General features: G+C 37.0%; 1 protein-coding gene across 1 annotated transcript in view; it reads right to left on the bottom strand.

Annotated features, from left to right (window-relative positions):
* PSMD11 (proteasome 26S subunit, non-ATPase 11) overlaps positions 1 to 19,505 on the bottom strand; it is a 78,249-nt gene extending 58,744 nt beyond the window's left edge. The window contains exons 1-5 of the mRNA XM_053699791.1: positions 19,346 to 19,505; positions 18,475 to 18,576; positions 16,330 to 16,454; positions 15,517 to 15,588; positions 12,228 to 12,285 (exon numbers count right to left, since the gene is read on the bottom strand). Coding sequence (XP_053555766.1) covers positions 12,228 to 12,285; positions 15,517 to 15,588; positions 16,330 to 16,454; positions 18,475 to 18,576; positions 19,346 to 19,436 — 448 coding nt within the window. The 5' untranslated portion in view covers positions 19,437 to 19,505. The remainder of the gene's footprint in view (positions 1 to 12,227; positions 12,286 to 15,516; positions 15,589 to 16,329; positions 16,455 to 18,474; positions 18,577 to 19,345) is intronic.
* Positions 19,506 to 20,646: the final 1,141 nt, after the last annotated feature.

Raw genomic sequence — 20,646 nt, 5'->3', positions numbered from 1 at the left:
TATTATTTTCCGTGAAAATGTCACAAATCAGCATGTCTGATATGTTATACTCGGTAGCTTGGATCCTTATATATAATCTTTCTGACACCTGTAATCACAGCTTTGACTTTCTGCTGATAAGTAATATTATTAGACACAGGCCCTATTGAGACCCGTGATGAACTAACATATGTTATGTATATTTTATTCCTAATTGTTGTCATATTACCGCTGTATACACACCCATAAAATGACAATAAAGTATTTTCAAATAAAATTACAAGTCCTATCTGAATAATGAAAGTTTAAATTTTGACTAGCCTGTCCCTTCAAGGAATATTAATTAAAAAAAAAAAAAAAATCTATTACCCCATTAGATTTTTTACTTATGCTAGTTTAAAAAAAATTGCAATTGTTTGTATAACATATATCAGAAATTAATAACATCACGATACTTTGGCATCTATTTATCAAGCCGTGAACTTACTTGCATTCAACGGCACCAATACGCTCGCCTAACATCGCTTCCGCGGACCTGAATACGCTCTCCAAAATTTTCAAAAAAGCTGTCAAAACGCCACACACCAAGTACGGTGCGATGAGCAGCGGACTGTTGTTAACTAACAGTCATCGATCTCGCTGCTCTTCGGCTTTTTCCCAGCTTTCTTGGTACCCTGTCACTTAACACCCACACTATACTATACTGTTTACCCCCTATACCGCCGCTCCCGGAGCCCACTGCAACTCTAATAAAATGTATTAACCCCTAAACCGCTGCTCCCGGAGCCCTCCGCCACCTACATTATAGTTATTAACCCCTAATCTGCCACCCCATACATTACTTATTAACCCCTAATCTGCAGCCCCCTACACCGCCGCCACCTACAGTATATTAACCCCTAATCTGCCGCCCCTACATTATATTTATTAACCCCTATTCTGCCCCCCTACACGTCGCCACCTACATTTATTAACCCCTAATCTGCCGCCCCCAACGTCGCAGCCACTATATTAAATTTATTAACCCCTAAACCTAAGTCTAACCCTAACCCTCCCTAACTTAAATATAATTTAAGTAAATCTAAATAAATATTCCTATCATTAAATAAATTATTCCTATTTAAAACTAAATACTTACCTGTAAAATAAACCCTAAGCTAGCTACTATATAACTAATAGTTACATTGTAGCTATCTTAGGGTTTATTTTTATTTTACAGGCAAGTTAGTATTTATTTTAACTAGCTACAATAGCTATTAAATAGTTCTTAACTATTTAATAACATTCCTAATTAAAATAAATACAAAAGTACCTGTAAAATAAAACCTAACCTAAATTACAATTACACCTAACACTACACTATAATAAAATTAATTCCCTAAACTAAATACAATTAAATAAAATCTAAAGTACAAAAACCCCACTAAATTACAGAAAATAAACAAATTACAAGATTTTTAAACTAATTACACCTAATCTAATCCACCTAACAAAATACCCCCCCCCCAAATAAAAAAAAAAAAAAGCCCTACCCTACACTAAATTACAAATAGCCCTTAAAAGGGCCTTTAGCTGGGCATTGCCCCAAAGTAATCAGCTCTTTTACCTGTAAAAAAATTTTACAAACCCCCCCCACATTAAAACCCACCATCCACACAACCAGGGTCGGCTCCAGAACGAATGAAATGGGAGGGCATTTTTGTTTCACGAGGGGGCACGCATTTACAAAGCATGTATGAGAGTCAAAATAAGAGCAGACCTACATATTCTGCAGGAAAGTGTATTTTCTGGCTGGCTTATCCTGCACTATTAACATTGGGAGAATATGTGCTAAATCACTAGGTAAAAGAATAAAGTTTAAATCATATGCACTGCATTAAAACAGAGCCATAAAACTTGAGACCCCCAGTGCAATAGCTCCTTAAAAACAATTCACCCCTTAATAACCATGATCAAAAAAACATTAAACTCATTCTCAAATCTCAATTATGTCCCCTAAACAGCCATGCACCCCAAACCCGCCAATGCAATTAACCCCTTTGTTTGCAATAGCAGTGAGGATACTAGGTTTTCAGATACTGGTAATTTTGTAGATAAGATTTAGCTATGCCTGTTTTGCAATAACTAACAAATAGACTACTTAATAGAATAGAAGCTGGTAGCCATTTATAGACATATTTATATCATACAATCATATTCTTATCATGGTCTATTGTTTAAGAAAATGAGTAACTCATGATAGTTAGGTAAAATTAATAGGGTTAAAGTCCAAAAAGTCTCTAACTTCCAATTCCAATTAAGAGGTTAAGACACAGAGCTCCTTGCAGTTGCGTGATGCAACCTGACAATTAGGCAGCAAACTCCATCCCCGGCATGCAGCATTACATAACAATTCATTATTTTATTATTTTTAAAGCGTATGATAATATCAATATTTTTTGAGGAGGCACAGCATTCCATTTGGGTAAGCATTGCCCCCCCCCCCCAATGCCCCCCCTTGGAGCCGACCCTGCACACAACCAACCCTACGAATTGTATCCATGGACAGCGCTGCGGAATATGTTGGCGCTTAATAAATAAAGTATAATAATAAAATAATACTCTAAAACCCACACAATCCCCCCTTAAAAAAACCTAAACACTAACCCCTTGAACATCACCCTACCGTGAGAAGTCTTCACCCAACCGGGCCAAAGTCCTCAATGAAGCCGGCAGAAGTGGTCCTCCAGACGGCTTCTTCTATCTTCATCCATACGGTGCGGAGCAGCTCCATCTTCAAGACATCCGACGCGGAGCATCTTCTTCAACAATGACGGTTCCTTTAAGTGATGTCATCCAAGATGGCATCCCTTCAATTCCGATTGGCTGATAGAATTCTATCAGCCAATCGGAATCTAAGGGACATTCATTCTGGAAGAAGACTTCGTTGGAAGAGGATGCTTCGCGCCGGATGTCTTGAAGATGGAAGATGCCGTCTGGAGGACCACTTCTCCTGGCTTGGATGAAAAATTCTCTTCTGCCGGCTTCGTTGAGGATGGATGTCGGATCTTCAAAACTGTAAGTGGATCTTCAGGGGTTAGTGTTTTTTTTGGGGGGGGGGTTGTTTGTATTTTTTTTTTTTCAGGTAAAAGAGCCGATTTCTTTGGGGCAATGCCCAGCAAAAGGCCCTTTTAAGGGCTATTGGTAGTTTAGTTTAGGCTAGGGTTTTTTTTTTTTTTTGGGGGGGGGGGCTTTTTTTATTTTGATAGGGCTATTAGATTAGGTGTAATTAGTTTAAAGATCTTGTAATTTGTTTTTTATTTTCTGTAATTTAGTGGGGGTTTTTTTGTTGTAATTTAGCCAATTGTATTGAATTTAGTTAATTGTATTTAATTTACGGAATGTATTTATTTGTAGGGTTAGGTTTTATTTTACAGGTAAATTTGTATTTATTTTAGCTAGGTAGTTAGTAAATAGTTAATAACTATTCTACCTAGTTAAAATAAATACAAACTTGCCTGTAAAATAAAAATAAACCCTAAGCTAGATACAATGTAACTATTAGTTATTTTGTAGCTAGCTTAGGGTTTATTTTACACGTAAGTATTTGGTTTTAAATAAGAATTATTTAGTTATTAATAGTAAGTTTTATTTAGATTTATTTTAATTATATTTAAGTTAGGGGGTGTTAGACTTAGGTTTAGGGGTTAATAAATTTAGTATAGTGGTGGCGGCGACGTTGGAGGCGGCAGATTAGGGGTTAATAAATGAAGGTAGGTGACGGCGATGTTAGGGGCGGGAGATTAGGGGTTAATATTTAACAAGTTTGCGATGCGGGAGTGTGGCGATTTAGGGGTTAATAGGTAGTTTATGGGTGTTAGTGTACTTTTTAGCACTTTAGTTATGAGTTTTATGCTACAGAGTTGTAGTGTAAAACTCATAAACTACTGACTTTAGAATGCGTTACGAATCTTGATGGTATAGGGTGTACCGCTCACTTTTTGGCCTCCTAGGACAAAGCTTGTAATACCGCTATGGAAGTCCCATTGAAAATAGTAAAAAAAGCAGCGTTATGAGCCTTAACGCTGCTTTTTTACTCATAAACGCAAGACTCGTAATCTAGCCAATAGTAAATAATATTTACAATGTTTATCTCAAGTTGCAATCTAAATGCACAACATGCAGAGCCTGTCACATGACACTAACATTATGACATTTGAATCACAGTAAGTTCTGTGTCCATCACTTCACATAGTAAAGTGAAACAAATCATAGGAGTGTGTGTGTGTACCAGTAATAATTATTTCTACACTTCCCATGTTCACACTACTGCTTGCTAGCACTCTGCATAAGAGGAATAGAATAGCCAAGAAGTTTACCCCTACACAGTGAGCAAATGCCCCTGCAGGTTCTCAGACATCTTGATCAGGAATTTGCTCCAAGAGACAGCGGATCTGATGTAATCATGCAGCTGTGACACAGGGGTTTAGCTATGAGCCATGATTATAGTCACTGGGCGCCCAGATATCAATGTGCTAGCTTTCGCCTCTAGCCACGCTCCACTGTCTCACGGGAACTGTAGCCAGTGGCCACACACACACGTGCTCTTGCTGGGAGGAGCAGAACCTGCTTTGCTGTTATTTTCTTAAGAGTGCGCACAGCATCTCTGGCGGCGACTCCAAAGGGCGGGAGTCTGTTTGCACAATTATTAGCCGATTGCTTGCTATAGCTGATTAGGTGTACTGTATAGATGAATGTGTAAGGCTTTGTCCTGTTATTGATTTATGGTCCTTAGCGCTTTTAACTTTATTTTTTTAATACATTGAGATATGTACCAGATTCAACATCTGTAAGTATATATATTTGTTATTTTAAGAGCAGACTAGATATTTTTTTACCTAACCGTATAGCTGGTTATTTACCATTGCATATAGATATTTAAGATATTTTTATGTTAGAATGAAGTCTAGGCTTTCTTTATTGAGAGACCCCTTGCCAAGGAGGAAAACCCTTTGCATTGGTGGAGCCAACAATGATAAATATCCCACCTTGGCGAAATTGGCAAAACCCTAATTATGCATCTCAGGCACCTCAACACCATCTGAGCACCTCTTCTCTGCTGCAAACTAGCTGCAAAAAGAGAGCCAGTCTCAGCCAGGAGCATGTGGACATGTTCACATTTATATATTTCAATGCAAAGTTTCTGAAAATTAATATCAGAATGTTATGAACAGTGATAGTCTACCTCTTTCTAGATCTACCTCCTTTCAAACAGTTTGTGATTTAGTTTAGCTTAATTATAAAAATGTGTTCTGCTGCTTAAAAAAATGGACAAAGAGCTGTGTTACTGTAAAGTTTTAGCCTTTAGTTTTATATTTGTTACACTCAGTATGTGGATTTTATTTTAAATACAGAGATGATTTTTTTTTTTTTTTTTAATCTGATTAGTCGATTAATTGGAAAAAAAAAAAATAAAAAAAAAAAAAAAAAAAAAAAAAAAAAAAAAAATCGGCCAATCAATTATGAAAATATTCCTTAGGTGGAGCCCTAGACTAATCTAGGAGCGGTATACTATAGCCGCTAGCAGAGGTATATGTAGCATTCATGCATGGTCCCTGGACAGGAACAAAGAGCTAATTATTGATGCATGCGAGTATTGCCGTGCTGCCGCCTCCCCAAAATTACCCCCCCAATCTGCCGCCCTAGGCCAGTGCTTTGTCAGCCTAGGCAGTAATATGCCCTGCTGTGTTGCAACTTGCTATATAGGGATCAGTTTAGGAACTCATTAAATACATTTTTAAGAGTATTTTTAAAAGGTTTGTCCCTGAACATCAAAACAATGCAAATTTTAACATATGACAGCTAAAAATGCTTTAAAAACATCTATTTTGTATATAGTTAGTCTGCAAAGATTTAAACTATGCAAATGTAAAATAGATTACTTTCATGTCCTCTTAAGACTTGTTAATCTAATGAATGATTTTCTCATTTGTTGATAAACAAGCTTTGTCATGGTTGTAAAATTGGATTATCAGGGACGGGGCTAACTGAGGCTGAATCGTTGCAAATCGCAGCAACTCTGGCTATTTTCTACATAAAAGATGAGTTTGGCGACCGTTCAGACCTGTATACTGCACTAATATTGGGACCCTGCAAGCTAAGTTGGCCTGGCCATTTAAAATTGCAGGGGAAAGACACTCTGTGGACGCCACTTCTCTGCTCTGACATCTATCTTGCTGGTCAGAGATCTCGGGAGCGGCCATGTTTTTCTACACATGGAGACCAAAGTGAGGAGAGAGATCAGCTACCTGCTGCTTTATCCTTCAGTGACGGCAAATGCAGAATAACTTTGACATGGATTCGGCTGCATACATCGTTGGAGATTACCAACTTAATAGACGAGTGCCGAGCTGCATTTGAACACTCACAATGGCTTCCCAGCCTGACGCAGTAAACCACATTGATAGGCCAGACGGCGAAACCGAACAGTGCAAGGGGGAGAGCCCCACTACCCAGCTCACCATGCATAGAGCATTGGATCAAACAAGCAATACTGCTAAAGTGGAAATTCTGGATTACTCGGCAACCGATGGCCAAGAGACACCCTCTGTTTAAAGATGTGGAGCTTTGTCACCAAGTTGGGACTTTTGCTGATGACGCACTTCACTTGGAGGCTATCATTTCGCAGCTGGTTTTAAAGCTTGGTCGGATGGCGGTCTGGCTTGATAGGGCTCTTACTAGATGGCATGTACAGCCTGAGACCATGGGGACTAAGACTGTGCCTAAGACCACAGAGACCTACTTAGCCTGGCGGTCTGGGGTAGGCTGACAATAACTATTAGATGATAACCCATGCTGTAATTCTAATCGCTATTGCAGCTATCTTTGTATCTATTTTTGCACAATGTTATATGGTTTAGCTAATATTTTCTGTTCTATATTGTTTTATGTAAGCCTGCTCCTAAAGTTATTGTTCAGTTGAAAATTACCTCCCAGTGGTTCTAGGACTTCTGCACAACTTATTATATGACAGCAAACAGACATTTTCTTTAACTTGCCGAGTGATATTTTTGAGTACCTAGCTATCTAGTGCCTGGTTTCTCAACAGCCGGGCCGTGGCCCAGTACCGGGCCATGATAGCCCTGCTGGTGGGTCCCGGCCTGTCATGCCCCCACTGCACACGTTTACCCCACTGCACACCAAGGGCAGACTGATACCAATCAATCTCACACTGAACAAAATGTATTACATTTTATGTAAATGAACATGGTAGCCTCCCTGCCCTGCCCCCAACAGGCCCCTCAACCTCCAGAGCCAGAACCCCCAACATTAAGGTCCAGAGAAAGGGTACCCAACCTCCAGGGCCAGACCCCACACTCCATGGCCCCTCTAATCCCACACTTTTTTTGCTTAGTTATTGATAGGGCAACTGAAAACTCCAGCTTAAGGAATGCACCAGGATCCGTGGGGATGCCATTTGTGGGCCCCCCTACTTGCTGGTCCCTCGGCCCAGGTCCTATTTGCCTGGCTGATCAGTCCTCACCTGCTGTACACTATATATATATATATATATATATATATATATATATATATATATATATATATATATATATATATATGAGTCAAAGGGTAAACAGCGCTTATGGAGATTCTTAAAAACTGAATAATATTAAAATCTCGGCAGTGTTGGTGGGTAAAGAAAACAAAAAAAAAAAAAAAAAAAAAAGGGAAGAGAAGTATATGAATATACGTATATATATTAGAGTCTTTGATAGGATATTGGAATCCTAGTGTAATGAAGGCGTAATAGATACCCTTACCAAAAGTTACCTCAATCCTATGAGGTAAGTTTGCCGCATTGGAGGATGTATCTAGTGGTTGAATGAATCCTGGATGTTCTGGTCTGTATAAAATCGCTGCCTCTTGGAGTAGAATGGGATGTGGGTCCCCTTTGTGCTGGTTTCTTTAGGAAACTTCCTGTATTTATTGCCTCTTGGAGCTTGGTTTTCTTGTCTTGGTATGAACTTTCTTGTCCAGATAGGATGTCAGAGCCGGTGACGTGGTTACAGGGTACTTATTTCTTTTTTCTTTTCTTATTTTTTCTTCATTTTCCTTAGAGTTGTGTCAGCAGATACAAAAAAAATTTCCCTTTTCCGACTTATTATTGGTAAAAAAAAAAATACGTATACTGACGTCACCTGCTGCTATTTATATCCTATTCCTTCCTTACGTCTGAAACGACTCGGAGTCGGAAAAGGGAAATTTTTTTTTTTGGAAAAGGGCAATAAATACAGGAAGTTTCCTAAAGAAACCAGCACAAAGGGGACCCACATCCCATTCTACTCCAAGAGGCAGCGATTTTATACAGACCAGAACATCCAGGATTCATTCAACCACTAGATACATCCTCCAATGCGGCAAACTTACCTCATAGGATTGAGGTAACTTTTGGTAAGGGTATCTATTACGCCTTCATTACACTAGGATTCCAATATCCTATCAAAGACTCTAATATATATACGTATATTCATATACTTCTCTTCCCTTTTTTTTTTTTTTTTTTTTGTTTTCTTTACCCACCAACACTGCCGAGATTTTAATATTATTCAGTTTTTAAGAATCTCCATAAGCGCTGTTTACCCTTTGACTCCTATTTTTCCTATATTGTATAGACTTAGTCTATCATACAATATTTGTACCTTCATAGCTGCTCTATGAGATTTTCATACCTCTGACTAGCGCATTTACTTGAGTAACGCCTGTTTCCACTCACTGACACTGAATGGTAACATTCTACTTAATTCTATATATATATATATATATAGGCCTTGAGGTCACTTTGGTTGAGAACCACTGATCTAGTGGATTATACTGACTAAAGTAGGGCTGCAACTAACGATTATTTTCATAATAGATTAACCCTTTGAGTGCTAAGCACTTTCCCACCTGGGTGCTAATATTTTCTAAGGTTTTTTTTTAAATTTATTTAATTTTTGAAAACATTTTTTTTAACTTTTTCCCTTTCCCTTTGCAACAGTGGGTCTTGGGGGTCTGTAGCTGCTTAGATGCCGGAGATACAGGTTTCTAAGCAGCATGCCCCCTCCTCCTATACTTAACATTGTTAGGTATAAATAAAGTTGCGCTGTGACGTCATCACGTCATTGAGCGCGACATCACCGCGCATCAAGTGAAGCCCCAGCGATGACTGTCACTCTACAGGCAACGATCGCCGGGGTAGGAGCTGTTAGGAGCCCCCAGATCTCCCTCAAGGTGGGAGAGTGCTCATGACGGCTCTAAGCCGTCATTAGCACCAGAGTGAGAAACTCTGTGACGGCTCAGAGCCGTCATTAGCACTCAAAGGGTTAATCGATAAATCATTTTTCCCTATATTTAAAATAAAATCCACATACTGAGTGTTATAAATTATAAATATAAAACTTCAGACTAAAACTTTACAAATTTACATTAACAGAACTGTTGGTCCAATTTTTTTAAGCAGCAGAACACATTTTTTATAATTAAGCAAAACAAATTCCCAAACAGTTTGAAAAGAGAACTAGTAAGAGGTAGACTATCAATGTTTATAACATTCTGTTATTCACTCTTTCAGAAACTTTGCATTGAAATGCAAACGTGTCAACATGTCCACATGCTCCTGGCTGAGGCTGGCATACTTTTTTTGCAAGCTATTTTGCCTGCAGCAGAGGAGAGGCGCTCAGATGGTGTTGAGGTGCCTGAGATGCATAAGTAGGGTTTTGCCAATTTCACCAAGGTGGGCTATTTATCTTTGTTAGCTCTCCACCAATGCAAGGGGCCTCTTAAATTAAGCCTGGACTTCATTCTGACATAAAAATATCTTGAATATCTATATGCAATGGTAAACAACCAGCTATGTTAGGGGAAAGAATATCTAGTCCACTCTTAAAATAACAGATATATAGTTACATTTGAATTGGTTGAATTTGGTACATATTCCAATTAATTAAAAATATAAAAAAAAAAAAAAAAAAAAAAGAGTCAAAAGGGCTAAACAATGGAGCTTAAGACCACTGCTCCATAACTGGTCCGCTGCCTCTGAGGCTGCGGTAGGCAATCTGCCCGATCCTATACGATCGGGCGGATTAACACCCCCTGCTAGCAGCCGAATGGGCGTGAATCTGCAGGGGGCGGCATTGCACAAGCAGTTCTGGTGAACTGCTTGTGCAATGTTAAATACTGACAGCGTATGCTGTCGGCATTCAGCGGTTGTCTGTCGGACATGAAACGCTACAGCGTATCATGTCGGACAGACATTGATAAATTGGCCCCAATATATCCGTAACAGGACACAGCCTTACACATTTATCTAAAGAGTATATATAATCAGCAATAGCAAGCAATCATCAAAAAAATTGTGCAAACAGGTAATAGTGGCATTAATTCATATAACAAGTGCCATCAATCTAGGGCTAGGTGTAAATATTAAGCTCGGCACTATATCATACAAAGCATAGTCCCAAATCACCTGATTTAATATAAACAATCCAAATGATGACTCCTATTATTTCTGGGTTGCAGATAAGACAGGAGTAGTTGTAAACTTAAAAAGAAACTTATACTGTCCTGAAAAAGTGAAAAGTAAAATGTCTGTAGATGTCCTTTAGGTTAAGGGCATAACCATAAAACAAAATACCATGTGCAGTAGCTCACAGACCAACTAATTGATTATGAGATTCGTTGGCAACTATTTTCATAATCGATTATGCCGATTAGTTGTTGCAGCTCTAGACTAAAGTTAATGTTTAATTCTGTGCCCTAGGTCCAATAGGATCTCTTAGATCTGCGGTACTGATAAGATTCAAAACAAAGCTAAGTTATCACTACGCAACAGTAAAATGGATACGTATAATGGCATGACCTTAGCAGAGTGATGTTACAATACCTTATTACCTATACTATCAGATCGCCAGTGGGAGGGATTAGAGTTCTGGTCAATTGTATCTAAAGCCAGCTAAATGATTTAGCAACTGAATTCTTTCAAATAATGAGTACAGACAGAATCCGAAGTATGATAGGCAACATATAGTTCAGCTTGAAGAAAGACTGCAAATTGTTTAATTCCCTATAACCAATCCTAAGGTACATAAGTATTCGGATATTATGCAATCATATGAGGCAGACATAATACATCTAATATCACTCTGAAACAGGTAGGTACAGGGTATTTTAATGTGACATTTATACACTAGACTTCACTTACTACTGGAACACTAAGAATTTTGCTGCAGGGTATTGGGCCCATACCCATGTGGCAAACTAATATGCTACGGAGTACCTCTATGACAATGCCTAAGTTCTTTAGAATACATAATGGGGACTATTCATAGATTGCTTCTTTTACTCTATAGTTAATATACTTATAACCGAAAAGTCCATTTTATCTGTCTATTCACTTTACCGTACTGTCTTATAACTCCTAGGAATGCCGTCTAGTGGTAGCAACTCTCCCTCATATATCCATCTAAAATGAGTAAATATGTTTGTACACACTCAGTACAGAATCCACAATTAATCTTCATAATAATCCAATCTCTGAATATCACTCATATACCTTTACTTCATATTTATAGAAAATTATTAAAGTTGCTATTTTTATAGCTGTACATAGGGTAGAGCAGAGATTATCCCTAGTTCTATACATCCTAACATATAGTTGGGAACACTAGACAATATTCTCTTTACTTACTAGGTGATATCATCACTTATCTAACTCTCCAACATGTTATACTGATCAAAGCTAGGTTCAGTTTTAAGTCCAATGAGATTTTTTTAGCTCAGCTCTACTGCTTAAGTTTTACATGCATTAGCAGTTAAATTACTAAGCTGATGTTAAATACGAATAGCAAATAAACATAATCAATAGTTATAATACTACTTCAAAAACTGCAAGGGGTACGAATTTTCATACTTCAACATATTTAATAGGGCAATAACCTCTATGGAAGTCATACTCTGTATTTATGTTATCTCATAATGTTTGTACATTTTACTATTTGACAAGCCTGAAAAATGTACTTTGTTTATTGACTGTTATTCTTTAAAAAAATAAATAAAAAAAAGTTGGTTTATTATCTACATTAGCTATTTGCTAATGGACCCGACAGGTACAGTTTGCACTTCACTCCTTGCATGGTACCAAAACCAATCTAGATTAGATTTCATACAGCTGATTATTTTCTGTGGGCAGGTTTAATGAATTGTACAAGATAGATATCTTCTGTATTACTTACCTAAATGCAACGCCTCTTGATATCGTTTGGTATCAAAGTACAGTGATACAAGTCGTGCCTAAAAAAAAAAAGTTAGAATTACAAAGGATTAATATGAAGACTCAGTTTAGAAGAGGAATCAAGTAATGTGTGTAATAAGTGTAGGATTAATCTTATTGCAGAATAAGGTGACCTAACAGTGACAAGTAGGAGAAAAGTGACATTAAACTGCTTAGCAAAACTAGATCTGTTCAAAGTTATTTTCTTATTTTAAACTACTTACTAGTTGGTTATGCTTCCCATCATTACACTGGGCACCATTATCTTAAAAGGGACATTACAGTCAAGATTAAAACATTCATGATTCAGATAGGACATGCAGTTAACCCCTCCCTCCAAAACAAACTAAAATGTACTTCCATTATTAATTTGTGTTATCTTTTCATATGCGCGCTGAGGCGTCAACTCCCACTGAGAATGTCTTTAATTGGCTGATGGCCGTCACATGATACAGTAGGCAAGAAAATAGAAGCAATTTGAAAGTTCTCAAAAAATAAATAAAAATCACTGCTAATTTGAAATTCAGAGAAAGTGCATTGGTGTCTTTTTATTGTGCATTTATGGGCTATTGTATTTAAAGGTCCTTTAAGCATTGTTGCACAGTTACAATGAAGATGATGGATTTTTGATAGATGTATTGTGCACAATACAGTGTGAGAGCTTAACATTTCGGCCAGCAACATCACTGATCTGTGAATGCTCACCACTTCTGTCACAGGGTGCAATAATACATGAGCTGATGTATATATTTTCTGAAAATTAATATATGTATGTACTGCACTTTTTAGGATTGAATAATTGTCAAATACACCATGAAGGAAATAGCACTTATAAAAGAGCAGTAAAATATTTTTCTGAAAAAAAAAAAAAAAAATCAGTCAATCCAATTTTCCCTTACCCTTGTATCATGTGACAGCCATCAGCCAACCACAAAATGAATATACAGGGAGTGCAGAATTATTAGGCAAGTTGTATTTTTAAGGATTAATTTTATTATTGAACAACCACCATGTTCTCAATGAACTGAAAAAACTAATTAATATCAAAGCTGAATAGTTTTGGAAGTAGTTTTTAGTTATAGCTATTTTAGGGGGATATCTGTGTGTGCAGGTGACTATTACTGTGCATAATTATTAGGCAACTTAACAAAAAACAAATATATACCCATTTCAATTAATTATTTTTACCAGTGAAACCAATATAACATCTCAACATTCACAAATATACATTTCTGACATTCAAAAACAAAACAAAAACAAATTAGTGACCAATATAGCCACCTTTCTTTGCAAGGACACTCAAAAGCCTGCCATCCATGGATTCTGTCAGTGTTTTGATCTGTTCACCATCAACATTGCGTGCAGCAGCAACCACAGCCTCCCAGACACTGTTCAGAGAGGTGTACTGTTTTCCCTCCTTGTAAATCTCACATTCGATGATGGACCACAGGTTCTCAATGGGGTTCAGATCAGGTGAACAAGGAGGCCATGTTATTAGATTTTCTTCTTTTATACCCTTTCTTGCCAGCCACGCTGTGGAGTACTTGGACGCGTGTGATGGAGCATTGTCCTGCATGAAAATCATGTTTTTCTTGAAGGATTAAGACTTCTTCCTGTACCACTGCTTGAAGAAGGTGTCTTCCAGAAACTGGCAGTAGGACTGGGAGTTGAGATTGACTCCATCCTCAACCCGAAAAGGCCCCACAAGCCCACTTGCTGGCGTCTGAGTCGGACTGGAGCTCTCTGCCCTTTACCAACCCAGCCACGGGCCCATCCATCTGGCCCATCAAGACTCACTCTCATTTCATCAGTCCATAAAACCTTAGAAAAATCAGTCTTGAGATATTTCTTGGCCCAGTCTTGACGTTTCAGCTTGTGTGTCTTGTTCAGTGGTGGTCGTCTTTCAGCCTTTCTTACCTTGGCCATGTCTCTGAGTATTGCACACCTTGTGCTTTTGGGCACTCCAGTGATGTTGCAGCTCTGAAATATGGCCAAACTGGTGGCAAGTGGCATCTTGGCAGCTGCACGCTTGACTTTTCTCAGTTCATGGGCAGTTATTTTGCGCCTTGGTTTTTCCACACGCTTCTTGCGACCCTGTTGACTATTTTGAATGAAACGCTTGATTGTTCGATGATCACGCTTCAGAAGCTTTGCAATTTTAAGAGTGCTGCATCCCTCTGCAAGATATCTCACTATTTTTGACTTTTCTGAGCTTGTCAAGTCCTTCTTTTGACCCATTTTGCCAAAGGAAAGGAAGTTGCCTAATAATTATGCACACCTGATATAGGGTGTTGATGTCATTAGACCACACCCCTTCTCATTACAGAGATGCACATCACCTAATATGCTTAATTGGTAGTAGGCTTTCGAGCCTATACAGCTTGGAGTAAGACAACATGCATAAAGAGGATGATGTGGTCAAAATACTCATTTGCCTAATAATTCTGCACTCCCTGTATGTATATAATGCACTATTTAGGAGCTGGAGCCTCACATAGTGTGCATATAAAAATGTGAATGTTTTGATAATGTTGTTGAGACTTTTTTTTCGAATTGCATGCTTTATCTGAATCATTAAACTTTAGTGGCCCTTTAAACACCTTGTCTGTAAAAGTTTTGTAACACACTCCCTTAGAGAGGCCAAATAAATTTGTGTAACGTATGTTTTCAAAACGCTGCTAATTACCTAAACCAGATGTTTGTAGGTTCTAGATACAAAAGCAAGAGGTGTTTAATGTCCTTCAGTTTGTTAAATTGTCTGTCCAACTGAGAAACAAACCGACCAAATGATAGCAATATTTACTGGATTAAATAAAGCAAAGTGACCTAAAGACATGTTTAACTTGAAAAGTATCAGGAACCTACAACAGAGTTTACTTTGTGTGCTACAACTTAACTGTTACATAGTGCTAATTAACAACCTTTTAAAGTTCAGATGTATTTTTTTTTTTTTTTTAATTGAGGTAAACATATGAAAAAATTTAAGATCCAGTTAATGATAAAATATATATATATATATATATATATATATATATATATATATATATACATACATATACATACACACACACACACACACTATGTAAGGCTTATTTTCTGTTATTCCCTCTAACTTTTAATAAGTAAACTAGTATCCCCAATCTGCTAAAACTGAGGTTTTTGTCTTGTAATGTCAGTATGGCTGACTGATCCCTGAAATGACAATCGAGCACTGCTGCTCCGTATAACTAACAACATTACAACTAAGATACCTCCAGTGCTTGGCGTAGGAAGGTTCTTTTCTCAGCTTTGGCCCATTCAATGCATTCTAGGCAGAGCTCCACCTGCAAGACAGAAACACAAATAGTATAAAACAGCAATAGTTACCGCTCTATAAACTCAGCACAAAAGCAGTGAGCAATAATAATTATAGTTAAAGGGACATGAAACCCATAAATTTTCTTTCATGATTCGGATAGATGATGCAATTTTAAACAACTTTACAATTTACTTCTATTATTTAATTTGCTTCCTTCTCATTATCCTTTGCTGAATGATTTATCTAGGCAAGCTCAGCAGCAGCAAATAACCTAGGTTCTCTCTGCTGATTGGTGGAGATTATATATATATATATATATATATATATATATATATATATATATATATATATATATACACACACATATATATATATATATATATATATATATATATATATATATATATATATATATACACACACACATATATATATATACACATATATATATATATATATATATATATATATATATATATATATATACACACACACATTGTCATTGGCTCACCCATATGTTTAGATAGAAACCAGTAGTGCATTGCTGCTCCTTCAACAAATGATACAAAGAGAATTAAACAAATTAGATAATAGAAGTAAATTAGAAAGTTGTTTAAAATTGTATTCTCTATCTAAATCATGAAAGAATTTTTTTGGGGTTTCATGTCCCTTTAACAAAACTGTATTTAACAATGGAAAAAATAAACCTAGACAAAAAGTGAAATATGTTTGCACATCAACTGGAGGCTGCAGAGAACAGTCTCACCTCCTGACCAGTTGCTGCTTCCATATCAAGAAACAAATCCAGAAGAGAGCGCACAAGTCTGGCTGCTTTGGCTTTGCTGATAGAATTCAGGAAGGGTCGGACATATTTTAAGAGTCCCCCAAGTTCTGTGGGAAAAAAAACAAAGTGGATGCATGACAAACGGAAAGCAGAGAGTGGTACAAAAGGAAGAGATGATGCTGCAATACTTCCTTGTTATTGAATACATAAGCTTGTATTTCCATGCAAAAAGTAAATACAGGTACAAATCCCGAATTCCAAAATTCAAACATTTATATATAAATGTACTTTTTCCCCCGACTGTAAGTCAAATCTTCTCTGCCTGTATCTTTGGTTTGATTTTTGTGTTTTAAAATGCAATTATTAGTCTATATTGCTGATTACAGTGATGTACTATCTTTCTAAGGGTACTACTTAAACAAAATAATTAAAAATAATATAAAAACTACCTTTAGGTTACATGTATAAGCTGCATTATGACAAGTAAATGTTGCCTAAATGACACAAGATATTGTTGTTTACACTTGGTACCATCCCCTCTCCAAACTGTTCCATTTTACAGAAGCAAGTACTTCTAATCCAAACCTTTCCTGGTCCCAAGCAGTTTGGATAAAGTGTTTTGTACCTGTACTGCCTCAGTCTCTCTACTTTGTAGTTTATCTTCAGCATTCATTATAGAAATAGTTATGCACAGACCATCAGAGTGCAGAGGTCAACTCACCTTCCTGCACTCTGTAAAACATTTTCTTCATTGCATCAGATATCTAGGACAGGGTTGTATACCATTTCTCAAGGGATGGAAACACATTGGATTTGCTTAGGATATGCACAGTATGAGCAAACTTACATTTTAGCTCCTGAATGACACTCTGTTAACATGTTGAGGAACGAAACTATTGTTTTAAAAAGGTACAGTAAACAACTTGTCATTACAAGACATGTCTGTTGTATTGCTCTAGGATAACATTAGAAAAGTCTAAATATAGTAAAAGAAACATCTTGTTTGCTGAATTCCTATTTCAACAACCAAACTCCGCCCACCATATGCCTTGTTTGGAGGAACAAATCCAGCCTTTACTTTGCAAACAACATGGCTAACCAGTCATATTGCTAACATAAAGTTCATCGCCCTGCACTTGTTATCTGTTAAATCCAATAAAAGAAAGATTTAGAGCAGGGTTAGCCTTGAGAAGTCAGTGGGGTGAATTTAAAGTTCAGAAAATTGGAAAAGCCACAGAGCTAAATCATATAAAAAGGGGACAAAATAAATAATGAAAGTATAACGCAAAGTTAAATTACTGTTTATAACTAGGTATTTTAGATGAAAACATCAAGGTGTTTACTGTGCCCTTAATCTAGAATTGTGGCATCAGTGCAGGTTTTTAATTTGACTCCTATTGTAGTTATTGTTGCTTTTATTCTATGTTTAATACTGTTATTTTGTGAGGTGTGCTTCACTGCACACCAAAATTTTAGCAATGCTGCTTATCTACATAGACAGAATAGTGTGACATTTTAGTATTACACAGAGCAGAGAGAAAACAAAATGACATTTGACTCTTCTGCACCTAGAAAAACTAAGATTGGGAAATTATATTTACAGTAACAAAGCAAATGAGAAACGTATTTGACCAGCAATAGTGCTGAATTGAGTAGACATGCAGGAAATTCCCCCTCAGATAGATTTCAGCAACAAAACATATATAAATTAAATGGACAATAAAGTCAAAATGTCATGATTTGGATAGAGCATGCAGTTTTAAACAACTTTCTAATTTACTTCTGTTATCAACTTTGTTCTCTTGGTGTCTTTTATTGAAGAGTAAAACTAGGTAGGCTCATAAGGATACACTCTAGCTGTTGAATATTATGTGATCGATGGCAGCTGCCAAACTCTACTTATATTTTGAAGGTGGCTTTTGCATTTTTAGTACTGTACAAATGTATGTATATAAATATTAGTTTATGTTTACTATTAAAATAGAAATAGTGTGATCATATTGCCACTTTTATTCACAGCAGTTTTATTTAAATCACTGAATGCTGATAATTCATATATACAGTAATGAAAACAGATTTTTTTTTAATTTTTATAAGAACACTGCTCGCATCTAATTCCCAAGTTACCTGCAGCTTGTCCCGTCTTGGCCAGAAGCCCGCCCAGCTCCATGATACTCTGCTCCTTGACTCGCAAGGCCTCCTCATCGCTTTCTTGGATGTCTCGCTTCACTGAAAGTACAGTATACAGCTTTAACGATCTCTAATCACTGAAGTGTTGGAAACTTCCACTGCACTGGGGAAATTTACAAACTTGTAGAACTATTATATATTTTTATCAGATATTCAGTAACCAAGGAAATGCACTACTGACTGTTTAATGTTGACTGATGTTCTAAAACCATCTACAGACTGGAGAATACATTTTCCATCAATTCCTATAAACTACAGAGTATCCACATGATGTCATCTATGCACTGACTTTCTATAATTTTCTTCTACATTTCTTTAGAATGCACAGGTTTTATAACATATAGACTACAGTGTATCTACTTACTAATAAATTTAAAATATACTATATATTTGTTATATTTATATTATTTCAGTTTAGAAAACATTGCACTAAACCGTAATCTCTAAAATGTAGCATTTCTAATTTACCCCTTAGCTTTATTTAGTTTGACTCACCTTTATTATATTAAGTATTTACACAGTGAGAACATGTAATTTTCAGATGTGTATGTTTTTACAGCTTCTACTGGCTTCAGAGTATATAGACAGCTCTTATGTTCTAACATATTTTTAAACAGAGGATACGTGTAGACCCACTTAAAGACTGTAAACGAACCCACCTCGCAAACAAAGCAGAATGACTAATGCCTGTTACTGTATGCTACATGGTGCCTGTGCTGCCTATACTAGACACTGCAGACTCTCTATACTTTGAGTTACAGAAAGTCTAGACAGATGCAGACAGGTTGCAGGATGTATAATCTCTCACCTATAGACTGCAGTATGTCTATACTCGCCGCACGGTCCGTCCCCACCATTTCTTGTGCTCTCTGAAACTCAATTACTGCCGCAGCCGCCATCTTGCTCAGTCCCTGCACCCTGACACAGCGCTTCCGGCCGGAAGTGGAAGCACCGGAAGCTTCATCGTCAGTCTCAGGGTCAGCCTCATAGCATGCTGGATAGTGTTGTTCTTTGGATTTATTAGTGGAGTCCTAAAAGTTGTTGCGTCACGTGTAATGTAATCTGGGATTGATGACAAGAGAGACGCGTAGGACGCAGAGCAATCGTTTAAATTAATACAAATGTTAAATGGTGAAAATGTTATAAGTGTATTTCGTGTTAGTTAATACTGATTATTTTATATTTAATATATTTGCAAAAACACAAGCTTATTAGTTAAAACACGTAAGAATTGATTTGTAACATTGCAATATAGGCCTAGATTACAAGTGGAGAGATACATTTTTATCTATAGTGAGCACTAAATGTGCTCAAGGTAAAAAATTCTGAGTTAGTTTAGTGGAGTGCAAAATATCGCTTTCTCGAAAGCGATATCTGCGATCCACATGGGCCTTGTCCGGTAAGCGCTCAGAGCCAGCGCCGGGCACATCTGCTCCAGCGATGATGTGGCGCTAGGAGACGTCACAAGTAAGGGAGCTTAGAAAAAACGTTCGTATGCGCAAAGGGATCTGCTGCACAATAACGGAGTACACAGATATAATTCATATGTGAGACGCTTCTATTTGCATGCAATATTTCTAATACCTTTTAAGTATTAGAAATATTGCATGCAAATAGAAACGTCTCAAATATGAATTATTTATGTGTACTCCATTATTGTGCAGCAGATCCCTTTGCACATGCGAACGTTTATTATAAGCTCACTTACTTGTGAAATTATTAAATTTACAACATATATATGTATATATATATATATTATTGTAAACATGGCAGCCTCTACAAGCAACGTGTGTGTGTGTGTATATATATATATGTTATTATTATCGGGTATTTGTAGAGCACCAACAGATTCCGCAGCGCTATAAACAAATGCGGAGTACAACAAAACAATTATAGGGATCAAATGGGTAGAGGGTCCTGCCAAGAGTTGCACTGTTGTAGTCAGCTTTTAAAGGGACAGTATACACTCATTTTCATATAACTGCATGTAATAGACACTACTATAAAGAATAAGATGCACAGATACTGATATAAAAATCCAGTATAAATCTGCTTAAAAACTTACTTAGAGGGGGGCGTGTCTGAACAGTGATCGGAACCGGTCACACT

This window comes from Bombina bombina, chromosome 1, assembly GCF_027579735.1.
Source record: "Bombina bombina isolate aBomBom1 chromosome 1, aBomBom1.pri, whole genome shotgun sequence".
NCBI lineage: Eukaryota > Metazoa > Chordata > Amphibia > Anura > Bombinatoridae > Bombina > Bombina bombina.
The sequence above is the reverse complement of the archived record's forward strand: the minus strand, read 5'-3'. Positions and strand labels throughout refer to the sequence as shown.